The 20,697-nt window shown below is 42.5% G+C and overlaps 1 protein-coding gene across 1 annotated transcript in view; it reads left to right on the top strand.

The window, feature by feature from the left end:
- The first annotated feature begins 11,896 nt into the window (after window positions 1–11,896).
- Window positions 11,897–20,697, top strand: part of SFRP2 (secreted frizzled related protein 2) — a 9,857-nt gene continuing 1,056 nt past the window's right edge. Inside the window, exons 1-2 of the mRNA XM_018557934.1 lie at window positions 11,897–12,398; window positions 14,640–14,720. Of these exons, the coding sequence (XP_018413436.1) occupies window positions 11,897–12,398; window positions 14,640–14,720 (583 nt within the window). The remainder of the gene's footprint in view (window positions 12,399–14,639; window positions 14,721–20,697) is intronic.

Here is a 20,697-nt window from a genome sequence, read left to right as displayed (position 1 = left end):
GTCCAGAACTGGTAGAATAACTACTCTGACCAATGACTTATTGGATCTAGAGAGCGCCTGGAGAACCTCCCCCACAGCGGCCCTGAAAGCTCAAGTAGACTCCGCCAAGGTGGAGCTTAATCTACTCCTTAATGAAAAAGTGGAAAGGGAACTACGCTGTGTGGCATTGTGAGGCAATACCACGGTGTTAGGTGGCCTCAAAGTCACCCAGGTTTCTCAGCCAGAGGGGCTGAGTGGCTCCAGGAAGACAGTACGTGTACCAGGAGAGAACTGCCTTTTCAGTTCTTTCCAGGTTTTCTGGATCATAGTTGGGATCCTGGAGCCAGGAGATTTCTTAGAGCTCTGGGTGGGATGAAATCTCCATTCCTGGGTCCATGCTTTGGTAGTGACCAGCACCTGATTGTGCACCTGTGTACATCCCTCATGAAGAGTGTGCTGGGATGTGTTCAGGGCCCCACCTGTGAGTCAGGAGAGCTCCACCCTGGAGTCAGTGTGGAGGCCAGTGCAGCAGGGAGCTGCGGGTTTGTGAACCATATTGAGAGGATTGGCATGTTATTGCCGTTGTCTGGAGGAACCAGACAGTGGCCCTAAAGATTGAGACCGGAGCAGCAGTGCGGCAAGAGAGACAGATTGGAGTGTCCTTGTTACAGCTGGAATAAACAGTTTTTTTATATGCGGTCTAACAAACCGGGCCCTCTCCTAGCTAAACCACTCCGCATGCTACCCTCCACCAAACCTGTGCTTAAACTTAGAACCCCCCAACACGGGGTCACGGCCAACCCTTGACCTTTCCCTTCCCTCCCCTCCTCATGTCGAGACGCCTTGGACTCGGATATAACCGAAGCAGAGGTCTTGGCTGCCATCACCACCCTCAAACCAGCAAAATCTCCAGGCCCGGATGGCTTTTCCAACCTTTATTATAAAAAATGTAAAGATATCCTGACCCCTCACTTGGTGCGCCTCTTCAATGTCATGAAATCTGGTTCCCCCCTACATTCATCCTCGTCCCATATCACTGTTAAACACGGATGTAAAACTCTTGGGGAAGATTTTGGCGAGCAGGGTAAACAGATCCTTAAGTTCTCTGATCCACAGAGACCAGGTGGGGTTCACGCCCCTTCGTCAGGCTGGGGACAATGTGCGGAAGGTGGTGCGCCTGATACACCTCATGAAACAGAGACCTGTACCTGGTTTCCTTTTATCATTGGATATTCACAAAGCGTTTGACACACTCTCTTGGGACTATTTGCATTATGCCTTAGCTAAATGGGGCTTTGGGCCCTCCTTCCGCACATGGCTCACGACTCTCTATCGGAATCCCTCCGCCAAAGTTATGTACACGGGACATTTCTCGGGCTCATTCCCAATCTCCAGAGGCACGAGACAGGGCTGCCCCCTCTCCCCCATTTTGTTTATCCTGGCCATTGAGCCCCTAGCCATGCTAATCCGCAACAACCACTCCATAAGGGGGGTGGAGGTAGCAGGGATTACCTCTAAAATTAGTTTGTTTGCCGACGACATCCTCCTTTCCCTGACCCACCCCTTAATATCTCTGCCATCTCTTTTTAACACCTTGGAGGCTTTTGGGAATCTGTCCGGCCTTGTGGTGAACCAATCCAAAGCTCTAGCCCTAAACATCTCCCTCCCCACATCAGTTGTTGCCCTTCTTCAAGACAACTTCACATTTGCTTGGGCCCAACGTTCTCTCCCATACCTGGGCATACACCTGTCCCAGTCCTATGACTCCTTATATTCAGCGAACTATATACCCCTTTTCCGTTCCCTCAAAAACCTCTTGACCTCCTGGAATACCCTGCCAATCTCCTGGTTGGGCCGCATATATGCTGTCAAAATGACCCTTCTTCCCAAATTACTTTTTTTGCACCCTCCTGGTCGCGATTCCAAACTTTGCCATTAGACCAATGCAACACAGCATCATGTCCTTTATATGGCGAGACAAACGCCCGAGGGTAGCCCGGAAAACGATGTACTGTCATCGCCGCCAGGGGGGACTGGGGGTCCCTGACATCAAGAAATACTACCAGGCTGCACAAATTGCGCCCATTGCCGCTCTCCACATTCAGGTAGATCCTCCTCTCTGGACCCTGTTGGAGATCCCTTATGTACACCCGTGCTCGCTCTCCTCTATCCCATGGCTCCCCCCCACCCATCGTCCTTCACATCTCAGCCCGATTCTCACCCACACCCTTCGGATATGGGACTCCACTAAATATGCAGCTGCCTTAATTTCCCCACACCTGCCCCTTACTACTCTCCTAGGGAACCCTATGTTCCCCCGGCGATGGACAGTCCGTCGGCCTTTACATGGTGGCACACACAAGGCTTCACCACCCTCTTCAACTTCCTGCAAAACTCAAGATTGCTCCAATGGGATGCCATAGTAGCTAAAGCTCAACCACCCGCTCGAGAAATTTTCCAATATATTCAAATCAGACACATTGATTCAATCCCTCCTCCCTAGCCCCGCTACCCCCTTGACTCTCTCCCCTTTCGAGCGCATCTGCCTCCACACACCTAATTCCCCGAAACTCATCTCTCTCTTATACTCTCAGCTCAATGCTCTCTCCTCCACAGCCACCCACCGATATGTCTCGAATTGGCAGCGGGATCTCCGCCATACTAGACCCCCTGAAGAATGGGGATCAATTTGGGATGCCATCTCTAGGTGCTCTCGCAATATCACCACGCAAGAGGCAGCCTATAAGGTACTCTCCAGATGGTATCTTGTGCCGTCACGCCTTTGCCACCTCCACCCGGCTAACTCTAGCAACTGCTTTAGAGGATGCCAAGCCTTGGGGGATGTTATGCACACATGGTGGACGTGCCCATTTGTAGCCAGATTTTGGTCCAAAATATACAAACTCCTCTCCTCCATCTTTAACACCCCTATTTCAAAAGACCCCTGGCAGGCCCTACTTCACTTTAAAATTCCACAACTCTCAAAGCCACAATGGCAGTTGGCTAACTTTATATTTTTAGCGGCCAAACAAACTATAGCCCACTCGTGGCGAAAACAGGCAATTCCATACTCGGAATTCCAACACCGAATGCAAGGTTTTTTCATCAACGAACACCTCTCCAGCATTCTACTAGACACAAGCAGGAAATTCCAAGCCGTTTGGGACCCTAGGTCTGCCATTTTCTTACCCACCCTTGATCCGATCACACGAAGCCTCATTCGTTAACCGCCGTTTGGGCGGTGATGTCCAGGCGGTAGTCGCCACTTCTTATTTTCTTACTCTCTAATTTTCACCCGTTTCCCCCTTTTTCTGATGCTCTTTTCTCTAGTCTCTCTTCTGCTTCTTAATTTTCTCCGCTACCCCTTAACCCACCCTCCTCTTCTTTCGGCTCCCCCACCTCCCTCCCCCCCGCCCAAGTAAGCTAATTTCACCAAGTTATAGGCCACACGACGGCCTTCACCACCTCGCTTTGTTTCTCCTCCCCCCCAACCTTCAGTTCCCCTTCCTTTGTACTTGCACCTACTATTGTATGCCGCCCTTTGCACGGGCATTTTGATGCTCCCCCGCACGAATGTTTCTGTGGTTTATTTGAATTCTTTGTATCGCAAAAACCTAACAAAACATATTGAAGAGAAAAACAGTGTGTGGGGTAGCAAATGTTGCATGTATGGGGTTAAAATGGCAGACCAGATTTTTTACAGTTCAGTTCACAAGGTCCTTTCAGCCCATACATGCTTCCAGGTATAGAAGAGTGTATAAATTCAGGAGATGGTGCCCACATTCAAAATTGGTGAGTCCTGCATCGCCTGGGTGCACATCAGAAGTTAATAACCTCAGAATCCATAGGGTACTCGCAGGACTTGACAGTAGAATCTTGATCACATATGCTATTTAAAGAAGAATTATGGGGAGAGTGGAATACACACACGCCGGCTCTATAGATCGGGAGATGAGCGATCACATACTGCTAATCGCTAATTTCCCGATCTTCTCTCTGCAGAGAGTGGTGACTGTCAGTCACCGCTCCCCACAGGGATTCCCCCTTCCCCTCTCCATTCCTCCAGCGCTGAGACAGATGGGGGAGGGGTGGGCACACCCTCTAGAGAGGCAGAGCCTGCTGTCAATCAGACAGGGGGGTGGATCCCAACAATTTTCTCGAGATCTTTCCCGGCTGCAGTGCGGCTCTGCGCTCTCAGCATATAGCGGGCAATAGCCCACTATATGCTGAGTTATGGGTTACTGGAGGACAAAGTATATAAGGTCAGGTAATAGTTCTCTATTAATGGAAGTTTTGATGAGGAGGAGCCCAGATTTCTCAAGGCCAAAATATCTGACTTTAATTAAAGAGTATTTGTGATTAAATATAATATATATCTCAGTGGTGAACAGCATTTGGTATATCAGCTTCAGGTAAAAAGCCACACTCCAAGCCACAGCAAACTTTTGTCAATCTCACATCAGCAATCTTCTTCCGCTATAATCTTACTGAGAGGCTGCCATCCACAAGGCTATTGGGATACATCCTCATTGTACATGCAGAAACAAAAAAAACAGGGGAGACAGTGCCTTCTCCTCGTGTTATATCGTTTTATTTACATTCAAACAGAAATGGGTAAAACTACTCATGTGTAGAGTATAATCAAGCAGTAAATGACAGAACCAGGAACAACCAACACTGGATAGCTAGTGCGTTTCGGGGGCAATTCTCCCTTGCTCAGAGCTAAGGAATCTGTACCCCAGAGCCAGTCTACTGACAGAAATGCAATCACCAATGAGGAGCCAGCTAATATGAAAAAACGAGCACCTACTCACCATCTTAAATACTATCAGCTAGGGCTGCAACCAACTAATCAACTAAACTGTATGACATTATTCCCAGTGTAAGGTCATTAGTGTGGGCAGGCATTGGGGAAAGCTAATGGCATTTTTGGGTGCATCACTAGAGGGATCTGGAGACCTTACATACTGTACATAAAAGATGATAAATAGAATGAGGCCAAAAAGGGTGAAAGGTCTGAGGGATAAAACATATCAGAAGAAAGAGAGCTGTATTACAGAATGACCATGCATCACTAACTAGCAAAGTAGTGCCACTAGCTTAATCCACCCACTTATTGAGGTATTCATGTGGGAGTAACATGGTCTGGACTTCAGGCAGTCATTTCTTTGGGTGCCAAGAATTCCACTCTAAATGTCTTAATTTTTTTATTTATTTATTACAGGTATTTATATAGCGCCAACAATTTACGCAGCAGTTTTACATAGTGCACGATCACACCAGTCCTTGCCCTCAAGGAGCTTACAATCTAAATATTTGTAGATAGATCTCTGGACCTCACCTTTATATCAGAGAACCCGCAAATGTACGTAATCTGATGTAAAGAAAGTTTAGATACAACAGCAGAGTTTTTAAAGAGTTATACAGAGAAATGTCCTAGACTGGAAAATCTAAAATCTTCATAGTGTGTATGCGTAGGCTCCTGTATATTACGTGTACTACAACAGTCTCCCAGCTTGGTAGCGTATACAACGCACATATTGCCATTTATCTGATCACTTTAGCACATGTGCAGCCACCAGCTATAGAATGTAATGAAAAATGGATTACTCTTCTCCATACACTAAGCAGGGAGAAGGGCAGTCTATTCAACTCTATGCAAGAGAATCAGTCATCCAAGTGTTGTAAACACTGCCTGGCAGGGAACCTAGAACAGCTAGAAGTCTTTATCTTATGTCTCTCCTTATGTTTGGACACATGTCAAGGAGGTTGAAGATCGTTCATATGAGGGAAGATTAATTGAAACTTTAGCTACTCTTTAAGAGTATTTATAGCAAAGCTTGGAGTTATGTGCCCTCTCGAGCTATTTTGTACACCAGGAGTCCACAGCTCTTTGGGCCAGCACAGTTCCCAAATGTATTCTATACAAAAAGATTGTACAAATAAGTAAAGTGAAAAAAATTTTGTTTCATGCTTTCATATCAAGGCAATGTGTTATAATAATGAATGAAGTTGTCACTCTAGGTCATGATGTATGGCATCTTTCAGGAGATTCTATTTGGATATAGTTAACAGTGATTAAACTGATGTTATTACTTCATGATATTCAGACACAGGCTTGGTTCTAAGAGACATGAATTTGTATGTGAGATGCTAATTGCTGTGATTATCCCAATCACTGGGAAAAATAACACCCAACTGGCTAAAAAAGTTCCAACCTATCACACGTTTCTATAGTTGGAGGTACTCCAAGGTTTTTGGTTGCAGCCTGAAGTTATCCAAAGACAGCCCAGCAATCATCCAGAATCTCAGTCCCCAGACAATGGGCGTCTAGTGCCTAATAGGCTTCTCCAAATTACATTATGCCTACTCTTGTTTATTGAAAGGTGATTTGTGTTATCCATCCTCTGCAATGAACTTTCCATCACTTACATGTCTCTTGGACACAGGGATAGCATCTATGTGTACAAGCTATGAATTACGAGGGGATCTGAAAAAAGTGTATAAAATAATTGTGCATGTGTACTCAGGGCTGGATTTACTCTCTCTGCTGCCCCAATGCAAGGTTCCTCAATGCGCCCCCCTGTATGGAGGCTGCATACAAGTCATCTCGCCACATTCCCCACTGTACATTTAGCCCTGCTTGCCCAATGTAGAAAACAACTACCCGCCCGGTGCCCGGAACTGCATGTCCCGGGAGTCAGGAGATAGGAATTCCAAACCCCTGCTGCCCCTCTACTCCCTGCTGCCCCAAGGCTGGTTGGCCTTGTGGGAAATCCAGCCCTGTGTGTACTGAGTATTTATTTGTGTATTTGAGTGTTTTCCAAATATAAAATTGCTATTGTTACATTTATTATGTAACCCTTAATTATGTATATACACTGATTTGCCAGATTATTATGACCACCTGACGTTTGTAGGCAAATGAACTATAATTTGGCGCTGAAGTTGCTAGAGGGCCAGACCATTATAAATAGGGAAGCAGGTTGTTTACCACGACAGTAGAAGTGATTTGTTTCTGAAGATATGGGTAAACAATGCGATTTAACAGCCTTGGAACGTGGGATGATTGTTGGCGCTCGGAGCCATGGAGCGAGTATCAGCAAAACAGCAGAATTAGTTAAATGTTCAAGAGCAGCTGTTGTTAAAGTGTTTAAAGAATGGACTGTCAGCCGAAAATCTGGGTCTGAACGTGCGAATTGTGGCCGTCAGCGACTAGTCAATGTTAGGGCAGAACGGAGAGTGGCAAGACTGGTACAAGACAACAGAAGGGCAACAGTGCAGTGTCAGATTCCTCGCATCACCTTTCAACATCTCGTGGAGTCACGAGGCGGCCCAACGAAGTACTGATGGGGTGGTCATAATAATCTGGCCACTCAGTGTATGTAAAGGCTCCGCCACCTGAAATTTATATATTAGTTTTTGCAGATGCTAAAAAGTTAAAGCACCTGATTTTTTCATACTGTTCCTAGGCTCTATTGTTGTGGTGTATGTGCCTGAATTTCTGGATGTGGGGCAATTATGAGGGAGTCCCACTCTCCCTGTGGCATTTTCATGTACAGTGTATTATGCAGAATGCCACAGAAGGAGCTAGAACATGCAAAGGTTGGTGGACAAAGTAAACCCAGAGTGGAGAAAAATAAAGAGAGCAATGAACTGAGATAGGGTGATTTTACTGTAGAAGTAAAAATAACCAGGTGACTCAATCCACCACGTTCCATCCATAGGTAAATTATCACTTTTGGGTGGAATTATCCTCTACAATAACAAATGTCTTACTTACATCTGAGCTGATCACATGTGAGTTATTATATGATAAAACTTTAGACTGTCAGGCTCCATTCACACATTCAGCCATACAAATACACGAGGAACTGCTTTGAACATGAAAAACAATGCACCTTATTTTGCATTGTTCAGACTTTTGCAGCAGCCGCGCGGTACTAGTAATAACCGCAAAAGAGCGGAATCCAGTTGTAAGAGATTTTACCGTTTGCGTGTCGCGCGGTCTTCCATACAGAAAACAGGAAACGCAATCGCTATATGTGAATGGAGGCTCATGGTGCATTTCCTGTAACCAGCAGAATTACTACCTGAACCCTTACCTCTTCCTGGTATTAGTAGTTTGATAACCAGTGTTGTAGACAGCATAACAGTAATGTAAGCTGTGTAACACAGATACGCAAGTTCTGTCAACTACAATACATTGTACAGTTGTGGACATCTATTTATTTGTATAAACCATCAAATCTTCACACTTGTTGCAATGATCAAGTGTGATTAAAATACAGAAGCCACAAGCAGTCCCTGAATTCAGAGGTGTGACATTTTACAGCATAATATATTTCACATGTATAACAAACAGCCAACCCAAAAAATGAACTAGCTATTCCTCAACATGTTTCAGTGGCAATTCTTTTTTTGTCGGTGGATGTGTTATTTTTAACCCCTTCCACTAACAGACTAAATTGAAAAGTCTGACACATGAGGCTTAATTCACAAAGCTAACATACCAAGATAAGGATCCTTATATTCAAAGCAATTGTTATTTTTAGCTCCAATGAGATTTGAAAATTACAGTCACGTCCCTAAAATAAAAACACTTATCCTTGTGTTAAAACCTGACTTGAGTCCATGGTCTGGCTGTTTAGAGCCACTCTAAGTTTATGTAAAGCCAGTGATAAAAATCTCACATAAGCTTTAACATGTTATTGGAACTTCAAAAGTAATCATCAGTATTTTTAAAGTGTATCTAAACCCAAAACCAAAAATGTATTATATACTGCAGCTTACCAATTCCTCATGTGGTGGTTTCATTTGGGTTTTTTTTTTTTAGGCTTTGTTTCCTGTATATTAACCTGGTGATCCTACAAATAAAAGACTTCCTGTTGTAGGATGTCTCCACTCTATGGAGGAGCAATGGAGCCTCCTTTGTACAGCAGGGTAGTCTTAAGCTAGGTATACACGGTTCTATTTTTTTCATTCAACCTGCAGGCTGAATTCAAAAATGATTGAGGAATCCCCTGCTGTTTCCATTGCATTCTGACAGCAGCCACCACTGTCAGATTACCGCTATGGAGCCTGCAGCTGATTGGCTGCTCGCTCTTTTGGGCAGAGAATTTTCCAACCTGCTGCTCCAAACAGCTGATTGAGGGATGCCAAGCGGAAGGTTGCCGACAGTCCTACTATACCCTACTTTAGATGCCCTAGCAGATTTAGCAGATGACTAACAAATACTGCTGGATGTCTAGATGCATGCACTCCAGAGAGTGGGTTTCCTGATGATGACACCAGTGGACCATATGCTCTGTTCAAAAAGCTTTAACACAATTCTATGTTTCTTTATTTTAGCCATGTGACTTTAATTTTATATTGGACTGAAATAATAAATAACTGTGACTTTATTTGAAAATGAGTGTATGTATCCTGGTGTGATAGCTGTATGAATTGAGCCTCATACCTGCCTAATGTGTGTTGAAATGTCAACACCTCTATGTTTAATTCCCATGTGACAAAAGTGACAACGTAGAAGCACAATTGGGAGAGAGGGAGAGAATTGAAACTCTATAACAAGTGCCTGCACAGGGTCCTACTTAGCAGGAACACCAGGTATTTTAAAGAAAGTGGCAGATTTGAAACATAGCTAAACCTGAAAGTAAAATGGAATATATTGCCGCTTACCAATTCTTGGTGGTGGCTGCATTAGTTTTTTTTTCTTTTATTCTCACCTTTAACAGACTAAGATGTCCAGCAAAAGTGGCAGATAGAGGGCTGAGACAACATTTAACAGTCACAGAGGTGCTCACAATGGCCAGCTTTTATTAATTTATCTCAAAAGAAAAAAAATACACTGTAACTGCTTAACCACCTCCGGGCTGCAATACATCTATAGACGTCGGCCCGCAGAAGTGGTTAAAACAAGAAGGGGTTAAAACAAGAATCAATGATCGGGGAGAGATTCAGCGGCTTCCTGCCGCTGATCTCTCCTCCGATCACTAGACCCGGAAGTGATGTGTCTTAAATCACTTTTGGTGTCACTCGTTACAGTCTCCGGCTCTTAGACCCAGGAGATGAAGCTGGGGAAGCAGATCTCTGCTTCATCAGCTTCTTTGGGGTCCCTAGGTGACATTAGGGGTCTGAAAGATACCTGATGTCTCCATTGTGTCACACCCTATCTACTATTACATAGGGGGCTTGTTAGCGCCCTATGTGATAGCAATAGGGTTAGTGTAAAAAAAAAAGTGTTTAAACATTATAAAAATTAAAGTAACATATAAGAAAAATAAAAATATGCAAAAACATTTTTTTAAAGTCCCCCACCCCCCACGTGCACGCACATAAACACGCAGACCCACGTCGGTGCACCTACGTGCGAAAACGACAATTGCGCTACACATGTTACATATCTCCGCGAACGTTGTAGTGAGAGCAATAATTCTAGGGCCATCAATCACTGTTAGCACTAAACTGATAAGCGGTAAAAGCGTTTAAAGTGTTCCCTATGGGAAATTTTGGGTATTGACATTTTTTGTGGCTTCACGGGAGGACGCAATTTTAAGGTTTGACATGTTTGGTATCTATTTACCCGACGGGATCCCGTCTTTAATATTTTATGCGTCATTATGCATCATCACATAAAAGAAAATTAGGAATCATAAGAGCTTTAACAGGTACATCGATCTTCATAAAGTAGTAAAAGTTCCTAAGAGCAGCATTTCTCAACCTTTTTTCAGTCACGACACCTTTTAAAAGTGAGCAAATTCTCGAGGAACCTCAGTCGTAAATGTAAAAAAAGTAAATGTAAAAAAAAGATGTGTGGCTCCCCCCCCAAAAAAAAAAGATAAAGATAATACCAAACCCTTTTCCTAGATAAGGGTCTGGTATGATATTTAAGAATAGAACCCAGGCAAAAAAAGAAAGACATGGAGTGTTCTTATTCACGTTAGCATTACCCCCTTTCACATTAGGATCACCCTTTACATCAGAAGCCCCCCTTTACACCATTACCTGATGTGAAGGGGAGTTCATGATGTATAGAGGGCTTCTTATGTGAAGTGGGGGCTTCTGATGTGAAGGGCTCCTGATGAGCCCTCTTCACATCAGAAGCCCCCTATCCATCAGGTGCCCCTTCACATAAGAAGACCTCTTTACATCATGAGCTCCCCTTCACATCAGAAGCCCCCTATACTTCAGGTGTTCTCTTCACATTATAAGCCCCCCTATACATCAAGAGCCCCTCACATCAGAATCTTCCCTTTATTGAATTTTAGGGCACCCCTGAAAAAAAGCACGCTGGTTGAGAAAAGCAAAGAGCTTACAATCTTAGGCAGCCTTTCTCAACCAGGGTGCTGTGTCACCTTGGGGTGCTTTCTGGCTTTGTCAACGGTGTAAGCTCCTTGAGGGAAGGGACTGATGTGAATGAATAGTATGCAAAGTGCTGCATATATAAATCCCTCTAACAATAATAAGGGTTGCAGCACTTGGGCAAGCAATGCCATGCAGTTTCTAAGTCTTAGTAGATGAGGACAAGTGTTCAGTGTTGGGTTTGGGATGTGAAGCTGTAGAATCTGGAGATCTCAGGCTGAGCAGACAATACTCTGGTGAGCCCTTTGTCAGCTCTGCTCCTACACACAGCGCTGCAACGTTTCTTTTAAAGCTTCCCTGCCAAAGGACAATTCCCAAAGGATCAGGCAGGCAGGCAGGCAATGACCAATCCTTTGCTGATCATTGTCAGCTGCCTCCTCCCACTTGCTTGTATTAGCATAAAACATCAAGAAAAGTCTTGTTTGCAGAGCATCTGATCAGTGGGAGCCGTCGGAGTCCGGAGCCTGGGAATGTGCATGTAGATCGCAGCCTTGCAGCACCCGGACAGCGCTACTCCGCTCCTCTTCTTCTTCTCCGCAGCCTTGTACCAACCATGTGCCACAAAGCCTACTTCATCTTCCTCCTCTTCGTGCTTGCTTCTCAGTGTATGGACTCGGTGAGGGGCTTGTTTCCTTTCGGACAGCCCGAATTCTCTTACAAGAGGAGCAACTGCAAACCCATCCCTGCCACCTTGCTCCTGTGCCATGACATTGAGTACCCGAACATGAGGCTGCCCAACCTGCTGGGGCATGAGACCATGAAGGAGGTGCTGCAACAAGCATCCTCCTGGATCCCTCTGATACAGAAGCAGTGCCACCGGGACACCAAGAAGTTCCTGTGCTCCCTCTTTGCCCCCGTGTGCATTGATGACCTGGATGAGACCATCAAGCCATGCCGCTCTTTATGTGAGCAGGTGAGGGACAGCTGTGCCCCGGTCATGTCTGCATTTGGCTTCCCATGGCCAGACATGTTGGATTGCAGCCGCTTCCCCCAGGACAATGACTTGTGCATCCCACCAGCCAGCACTGACCACGTAGTGCCAGCCACCAGAGAAGGTAAGGTGACCCCCAATTTCCAGGGACATTATCCTTGGGGTCTCATGGCACTGGAGATGCCGCTAGCTTTTTGCATTGGTGCCTTTTATTATAACATCTACTCCCATCATCCTGGCATTCTAACTTACACAAAAGAAATAAAAGTGTTGCAGATATTTCAAAGTAGTTGAATGTCCCATGATGGACTTTCTGCTTTAGCTGCTTAGACAGTGCCCTAGCTATATGCTGATCTAATTAGTACGCTGTCTAAGCATCACAAATCCATCATGGGACATTCAACTGCTTTTACATATCTGCAACATTTTCAATCATTTCCATGTTGGCAGCTATCTATTTTATTATTGTTGCAGGGGTGATGGTTGTGTAGTACATATAGGGTATTGCGGTAGAAATAACAGCTTACAGTGACAAAGGTGTGAATCATACATACATATATGTCTATGATAATGCGTGCATATGTGTCTAGGGGCTCATGCAGACGTGCGTTGATGAGGGCTGACTTTTGTATTCTAACGCACAACTAAAATGCATGCGCTTGACCGAAAACCTTGTGCTTGATCTACTTTGCCTGCCAACAAACCTAGTACCTGCTGTGTCCAAAAGAAATGCAAAAAGCCTATATCACCGGCAGGGCCCTCCTAACCATCTTGTCTTGACGTGTAGTGTAACTGTAATGTCCTCCTTATATTATAAAGTGCTACGCAAACTGTTGGCGCTATAGAAATCCTGTATAATAATCTACAGGTTGAACGTGATGGACTCGTCTCTTTTTTTCAACCTGACTACATAACAGTTATCCACACTGTGCCATTCAAGTAAATGGGAATCTGCATACATGCAGCTAAAGGGCGCCTCAAATACAGACAATAACTTATGATAAAGCAATGGTTAAGCAATAACAATTCAATGGTGTAGCTAAGAAAACTCAATTAGATATGTTAATGACTTGGCTAACACTGATGCATTTTTATGCTAATTATTGTTAAAACTCAAGGAGAGTTCACGTCACCCACAAACACCAAAGAATGCACTACAAGGACACAGATGCCGATTAAAACAAGGCAAGATGTAGACTGTTTAAAAAGGCAAATCTATGAATTCAGCCTAGATCATTATAGACACAAGAAAGCAAAGCTAAGCACACAATTCTGGACATGCCTGCATTCACTGGAGCAGATCTGTAGCCCCCATTAGCACTATAAAACCGCTACATAAAGATGTCCCCCATCTGGTTACTATAAAATCTAGACCTGAGTACATTCTGCTGTCCTCTTTTCCAAATTAACAAGCCAACATGCAATCTTTCGCTGGGAGTTAAGAATGCTTTTAAATAGTCCTATTTAGTGTGCAGACTGGACAAAATGTAAGACAAAGTTTACTGGCATGGAGCAGCATGTGCCTCTGCAATGATCTTAATGGGTGCAATTCTAATTTAGTTCATATGCATCCAATAAACACTAAGACAAAATAATGGATGCTGTTATTACAGTATATCTAAAGCCCAAACTTTTTTTATTTATTTATTTGGCTATAATAGATTTAAAACTGTACTAAAATATCATTTTTTATGTAATTTGTGTCCCATTGGGAAGTTATCCTTCACCTTCTGTCCTATAGACCCAACAGGACATAAAATATCTCTCCAGAGTAAGGAAAATTCACTCTTAAGACAGTTGTCACTGGAACAAGTGACCTCAAAACTTCCACTCTATTGATGTTCTAGTGACAAGTATACAAATGTTGATTTGTCTACTCTTTCAGTCCTGGCGACAGTGGTCATCAGGACCAATTGAGAGGGTGTATCTCACCATACAATACAAACCAGCAAGGGATTCTAACCCCTCACCACTCTATTCAAAACTAAAAATATATATTTTGGCTGTAGATACATTTTAAAGCAAACACCGTTAGCAGTTTGCTTGTGCGCCAAGATACTGTTTCTGCCTGGCAGCCGATACGGCTGACCTGAGTGTGTGCTACAAAATGAAGATGATGAAAATTGTTGAAGAGTTGGTAATAGGTGTTCCATGGGATGTTATTAAATAAAACATTAGCAATACCACTCAAGAAAAAAGTATTTTTGGGACAAAGTAACTCTTTAGGTTTTGAGTTTAGAGCAAGTCTGTATCTAAGTCATATTTGAAAAGGCATGATAGGTGATAAAGCATGTTGTTACGTAGTGCCCCCTGCTGTCCACAAAGCATATGGCAGCCTTCCTATAACCTGTTCTGTTCTCTGCAGCACCTAAAGTCTGTGATGCCTGTAAAAGCAGCAACGAAGATGACAATGACATCGTCGAGAACCTCTGCAAAAATGATTTTGGTAAGAAAACGTACAGTATGTGTTCCATAAGAGATGTTGTAAGAAATGTATAATGAACCAGATTTTTTAGGCTAAAATGTGAATGGTTATATTTTTGAAATGAAGTGCTCCTTCTGCATGTAAGTTAAACAATGTAAACAAAGGTTTGTAAAGATCTTTATGGAGGAACTGTTTAGATCTCTAATTATAACTATTGGGGCTCATGCACACGGGCACATTTAAGAGTGGAAATGTAAGTATGGGCTCTTTTCAGTGCCCAGGACTATCCAGCTGGTGCGTACATCTGTCCATAGACATGAATGGCCGTGCACGTCTGTACGCATGTATACGCTGGCTATACTCGGCTATACTCATGCAAACCTGCACACAACATATGGACATAGTGCCGGAATACGTCTGAACACCATATGCGAGTATCAGCATACCCACGTAAAGACTTTCTGCGTTCAGGGAATACATCCGTACGCTTTATGTATGTTTACATGCCAACATGTACAGCCTTACACAGCCATTAATGTCTATGATGGGTGACTGTACACACAAACTGTGTAGTCCCGGGCACTGATAAAAGCCCACATTTACATTGTACACCCTAAATGCGCACATGTGCATGAACCCTTAACATTGTCTGAGGCTGTAAAGGGCATCGAATATGCCACGTAACTGTTCTAATCCAGGTGCCAAATATAACTTTCTGTCTGTGCCCACCTATGTGTCAAGATTTTTCTTGTCTTGCCTCCCATCAGTAGCAGCTATAATATGGTTACATCCAGTGATTCATTTTTCAAACTTTACCACTATTGCCTGTTAGTGGAAGGGAGAGCCGATAAGTAATTTTTTTCTACAAAAATATTTTGTATAAAAATATAAATTATATTGATTTCATATTATTGGTTTAGATATATTTAGTACAGGGGTGGACCACTTATTATGGAATTCAGTAGCCAGTCTGTACAATCCAGGAGCCAGAAGGTTTTTCTTGTAGGAGCACCATTGAGAACAACTACAGAAAACCTCAAAAGTTGCCCACCAGCTGTATCTTTTAAGGAGCATTGGCTACCTGGCTCCTGGGATTTTTCCAGCCCTGAGTTATTGCTTCTTTAAATATGTCCATATCCATTGAATGGTCTGCTCGAAATAACTCCTGTTATGGCAGGCTGAGCTGTCAATGATTATCTATGAAACATGCATATATCAGCTGAACACTCTGACAAATGTATCAAACAGGTTGTACATTTTGAGCCTATTGTTTCCTGTGATGGAAGTGGAACCAAGGGATTTTAAAGAACACATAAACATAATTATCTGATTTTAGTGGTAATGAAGACACAACTCGTAACATTGCACTGCCTTGTGCCTATAGTCAGCATAAGGGATAGTCTGCTGTCTAATATCAAACGTATACCCTTAAGTTCCTAACATTGTACTCTCTAATGCCTATAGTCATCCTAAAGGATAGTCTGTTGTTTAATATCAAGCGTATACCCTTAAGTTCGTAACAATGTACTTTCTAATGCCTATAGTGAATTTGACTTATGTTGTAATCTCTTGGTTTTGTCACTCCGCACCCTAAAAGTCCCATATCCATACATTTTCTCTAATTTACATATCAGGGGTGTGGTGCCAATTATTCACGATTCGTTCACGATAATTTATTCTAATGCCTATAGTGGAGCTAAAAGATAGTCTGCTGTCTACTATCAAACTAATACCCTTGAGCTCCAAACATTGCACTGTCTTGTGCCTATAGTGGACCAAAAGGGTAGTTTGCTGTCTAATATCAAACTTATACCCTTAAGTTCTTAACATTGCTCTGTGTTACGCCTATAGTGGACCTTAAGGATAGTCTGCTGTTTAATATCAATGTTATACCCTTATTCTCCTAACATTGCACTTATGCCAACAGTGGACCCAAAGGATAGTTTGCTGTCTAATATCAAACGCATACCCTTAAGTAGGGTACCAGGTCAGATACCAATGCTGATACTTGGCATTTTCATGAGAACTACCAGGGCTGCAGCGGTTGCAGCTGGGACCTAGCTCTGGCCCTCCACCACTGTCCTGAAATCATTAGTCGATATTGTTTTAGAAAAACTGTCACATGACAATAAACAAAAATGTATCAGTACTTGTATCTGTGAGTACTTGGACAAGTATCAGTACTTGTACTTGTAAAACTGGTATAGGTGCATCCCTAATATATGTTTATAAAAACAAAATCATACAATAAAACAGAGATGTACAAATCCCAGGAGCTCCGTGTGCTCCTTACAAATGACAGCTGCCTCCTAAGTTGTGAATTTTTCTCTAGTCTAGTCTTGGAGCTGGAAAAGTATCTTTACTTGTACTTGTACCGAGTACGGTACTTGGTTTCGTGCATCCCTACCCTTAAGCTTGTGTCTTATGCCTATAGTGGGACCATAGGATAGTTTGCTGTCTAATATCAAACTTAAGTGAATAATTAGGCAAACTTAACAACAATAACAAATGCGTAGCAATCAATCAGATATTTACCTAGTAACACTTTGATGTCACTTAGCATCAGTAAACATTTTCAAAGACAGTGAAACTGAAACTCTGCCAATAATCAGAAAATATGATAAAGCAATTTTGGATTAGATGGTCAAAGACAAAGTAAGCAGCCCTGTGAAAAAAAAGAAAGGCATTTTTCTTAGCTCACAGTCATTTGTTATTGTAACGTGATTGACAGACGGTGTGGCTTGTTTGGGTACAGCTAGTGTGACGTGCAATTAGAATGTAGACTCGAGCTGACATGCATTTGGACCGTTTTATAAACAAGCTTTCCACTATGCTCCGTATAACAGGAAACAAAAGCTATTGCTAACATAAATCATACGGCTACTATTTTAAATAGGGGGTGACTTCAGGAACCCTAGAAAAACAGCTGCTGCATTATGGCTTTAGACTTGATTGATGATGTTAGATGTTGATTAGTTAGACGTGAATGATAGAATAAGTCTATAGGGCAGTTATAGTGCGGCCATAAGTTATATACAATTGTAGCACTTGTATGGAACAGCATGGCCTTGCTTGGACGGGATATTAATCCTGACAAATGAAAACAAGCTGGCACTTTAATACAGAAAACACATACCAAGGAGGCTGACAGCGCCTGGCTAATTTAAAATACCCAGACAATTCTATTTCCAAAGTCATTACAATGTGGTGATGGTATAAAACTTGCAGACGGGAGCTCAGCCCATTCTACAAATGTTATAGTTGTGTAGCTTCCTCTGGGAATTCCTAGTACGACTCCATGTAATGGACTCCAGCCCGTAAACTGAGCAGTTGTTCCAAAGTTATCACGATGTTACAATTCTATAGAGAGGTAACATGGGCAGCTTTGGATGTCACAAAATATAGTCATGTTCAGATTCCTCTCCCAGGAAGTGTTGTTTAGCAGCATAAGGTACTTTTTATAAGAGCTGACCCTGAAGCTTAAAAGTGGACACCAAGCAAAAAGCTAAATACACAGATTAAATACATATAAGAAAGCTGTTTTAGTTACCAAAGGATTTGTAAATCTATCCATCCATTCCTGAGATTTACTCAACCATGCAACATGGCACAGTATTATCCAACACGGGAGGGGAACTGATCTTTCTCTGCTGCTGTTTCACTTTCACTTACAGGTGCCCACCCCCACCCTGGATAGTGAAAGGAGAACCAGCATACTGATAAGCTAATTTCTCTTTCACTGTGCTCTCTCCTCCTATCAGAGTTGCTCTTTTCACCGCTTCAACCCCCTCCCCTCTCTGTCCATCAATTCCTGAGATTTACTCAGCCCTGCCACATAGCACAATCCTGTCCAACAGGGAAGGGGTACTGATCTTTCTTTGCTAAAGCCTCACTTTCACTTACAGGTACCCAACCCCACCCTGTAACTGGATAGTGAAAGGGTGAAAGGAGGAGCAGCATACTGATAAGCTCATCTCTCTTGTACTCTGCTCTCTACTCCCATCAGAGTGGCTCCATTCACTGCAGCACACCTGACTGTCTCTTTCCCTTTTGCTGCTTTTGTCCCCCCCCCCCCCCCATCATTGCTGTATACACTGTACAGTAGACTGAAACCAAGTCAAATACAGATGTTTATACTGCTTGCATTTACATTTAATGTGTGCCTTTTATATCTGCCTTGGGTTCAGCTTTAACCCTTAACATGTCACATAACATTTAACCCTTACCGTAACACTTGAAATAAACCTTTAAATCCAAAAGTTTACAAAACAGTCATCACCAAGAAAGACTGATGTGCCCTACACTTTCCTTCAACCCTTCATGAGCACCTCGGGTGCGTCAAAATGCATTGCGCTTTTATGTAAACTTTGACTTCAGCAGTCAAGAGCTGGTCTGTGCATCATTGTAATGGGTGGTCTCATTGACCAAAAGTGAGGTGCCAGGCCAGGATAATGCATATTAGAGCACCTCGGATTTTTGGGACTCCCCAGGTGCCCATGAAAATACATAGTCTACTTCAAGCTCTTGAAATACCCACTACAAACAGTGACAAGTGCTGCTCTTGTATGGAATATAGATAACAAGAAGCAGTTGGGGTTTATGAAGTGTTATAATAACCATTGCACAAGTAAAATCAAAAAAGATTTATTGTTACATATTCTTACATGATATCAGTAAAACATTTTTTACATCTTAAAAACCTAAGTTCCGCCACATTATCCTAACTTCCTTGTAATTGAATAATCAGGGCTGAACAAATCCCAGGAGACAGGTAGCCAATTAAAAATAAAAGATGGCACCCAACTTTTATTGTCTTCTCTAGTCATGGTCAATGGCACTGGCTCCTTTAAAAAAAATCCTCCTGGCTCCTGAATTCCATATTACTTTGACCACCCCAGAGATAGATAGAATGCAAAACGGAATCAAACTTCCTGGAAACCAAGGGACATGTACATCTTAATGCTGGTATCACAAGTGATGGGCTGTAGTGAGATGGTATATTGGTATTATTTCCAATCCACTAAATATAATAGGTATGATTTTTTTCTTTTTCAAACACTCCTTTTTTCTTTTTGATTTCTTCTTTTTTTTTTTTTCTGAAAATACAAAGGACAGATGTTGCCTTTAGCAACCAACTGGGTGGCAGTAATTTGTGTACAAGGCTGCACTCTGGTTACTTAGCAAAGTCAGCCCTTTACTTACGTTTCCTTCAGTTTTTTATACCTCAGCCAAAATCTTCTATAAAGTAATGAAAGCCATGCTGGTAATTACACACATACTGAGCACAGTGTAAATCATTCATACTCTGCGGCTCCAACATTTAGATAAGGAGAATGGAAACAGACTAATCAATTCTGTAAATTTGCTCGTATGGAGTTTCCAGAAATATGTTTTAAGAAACAAACTCTTCTTCCAAAAAACAAAATAACGTATTATATTACAATATTCGTGTTCTTCTAAACACTTAGTGGAATTGAAATACTCAGAAAATCTCTTTTAGAAGGCGGTGGACTAAAACATGGAGGCACAGACCCAGTAAGAGCTTTAAATGTTAAAGTAAAAAAAAAAAGGACAGATTCTTACCTTTCTTTATCTCTAAAAATTAAGTCAAGGCAACTGGACTTGCTGTACAGCAAGTCCAGTTGCCTTGACTAAGGTTTTACAGATATACCATGGCCTGAATGAATGAGAACCTTCATAGACACCTAATCTTTCTCTGTTCAAAAGAAATCGTTGTTTGATTTAATATAGTCCTTTTTCAAACTCTCTGCTGAGTGGGAAGGCCTGCCTTAAATTTCACCAGTATTCTCAGTGTGCAATAAGAGGTAAAAATTGAAGAAGATGATTGCAATTTAAATTCCAGTGCTGTGCACAGAAATGTCAGCTAATCACACATGCAGCAAATTAGATTTCTGGAAGTATTCTACAAAATGCTCCCGCTTTGTCCTGTCGGGAGCAATATTTAAATCTTTGCCGTTTTTATAAAATCATAAACCCT

Source organism: Nanorana parkeri, unplaced genomic scaffold (genome assembly GCF_000935625.1).
Source record: "Nanorana parkeri isolate BGI_ZX_2015 unplaced genomic scaffold, ASM93562v1 scaffold311, whole genome shotgun sequence".
Taxonomy (NCBI): domain Eukaryota; kingdom Metazoa; phylum Chordata; class Amphibia; order Anura; family Dicroglossidae; genus Nanorana; species Nanorana parkeri.
Note: the sequence above shows the minus strand (reverse complement) of the source record. Positions and strands in the feature narration are given on the sequence as shown.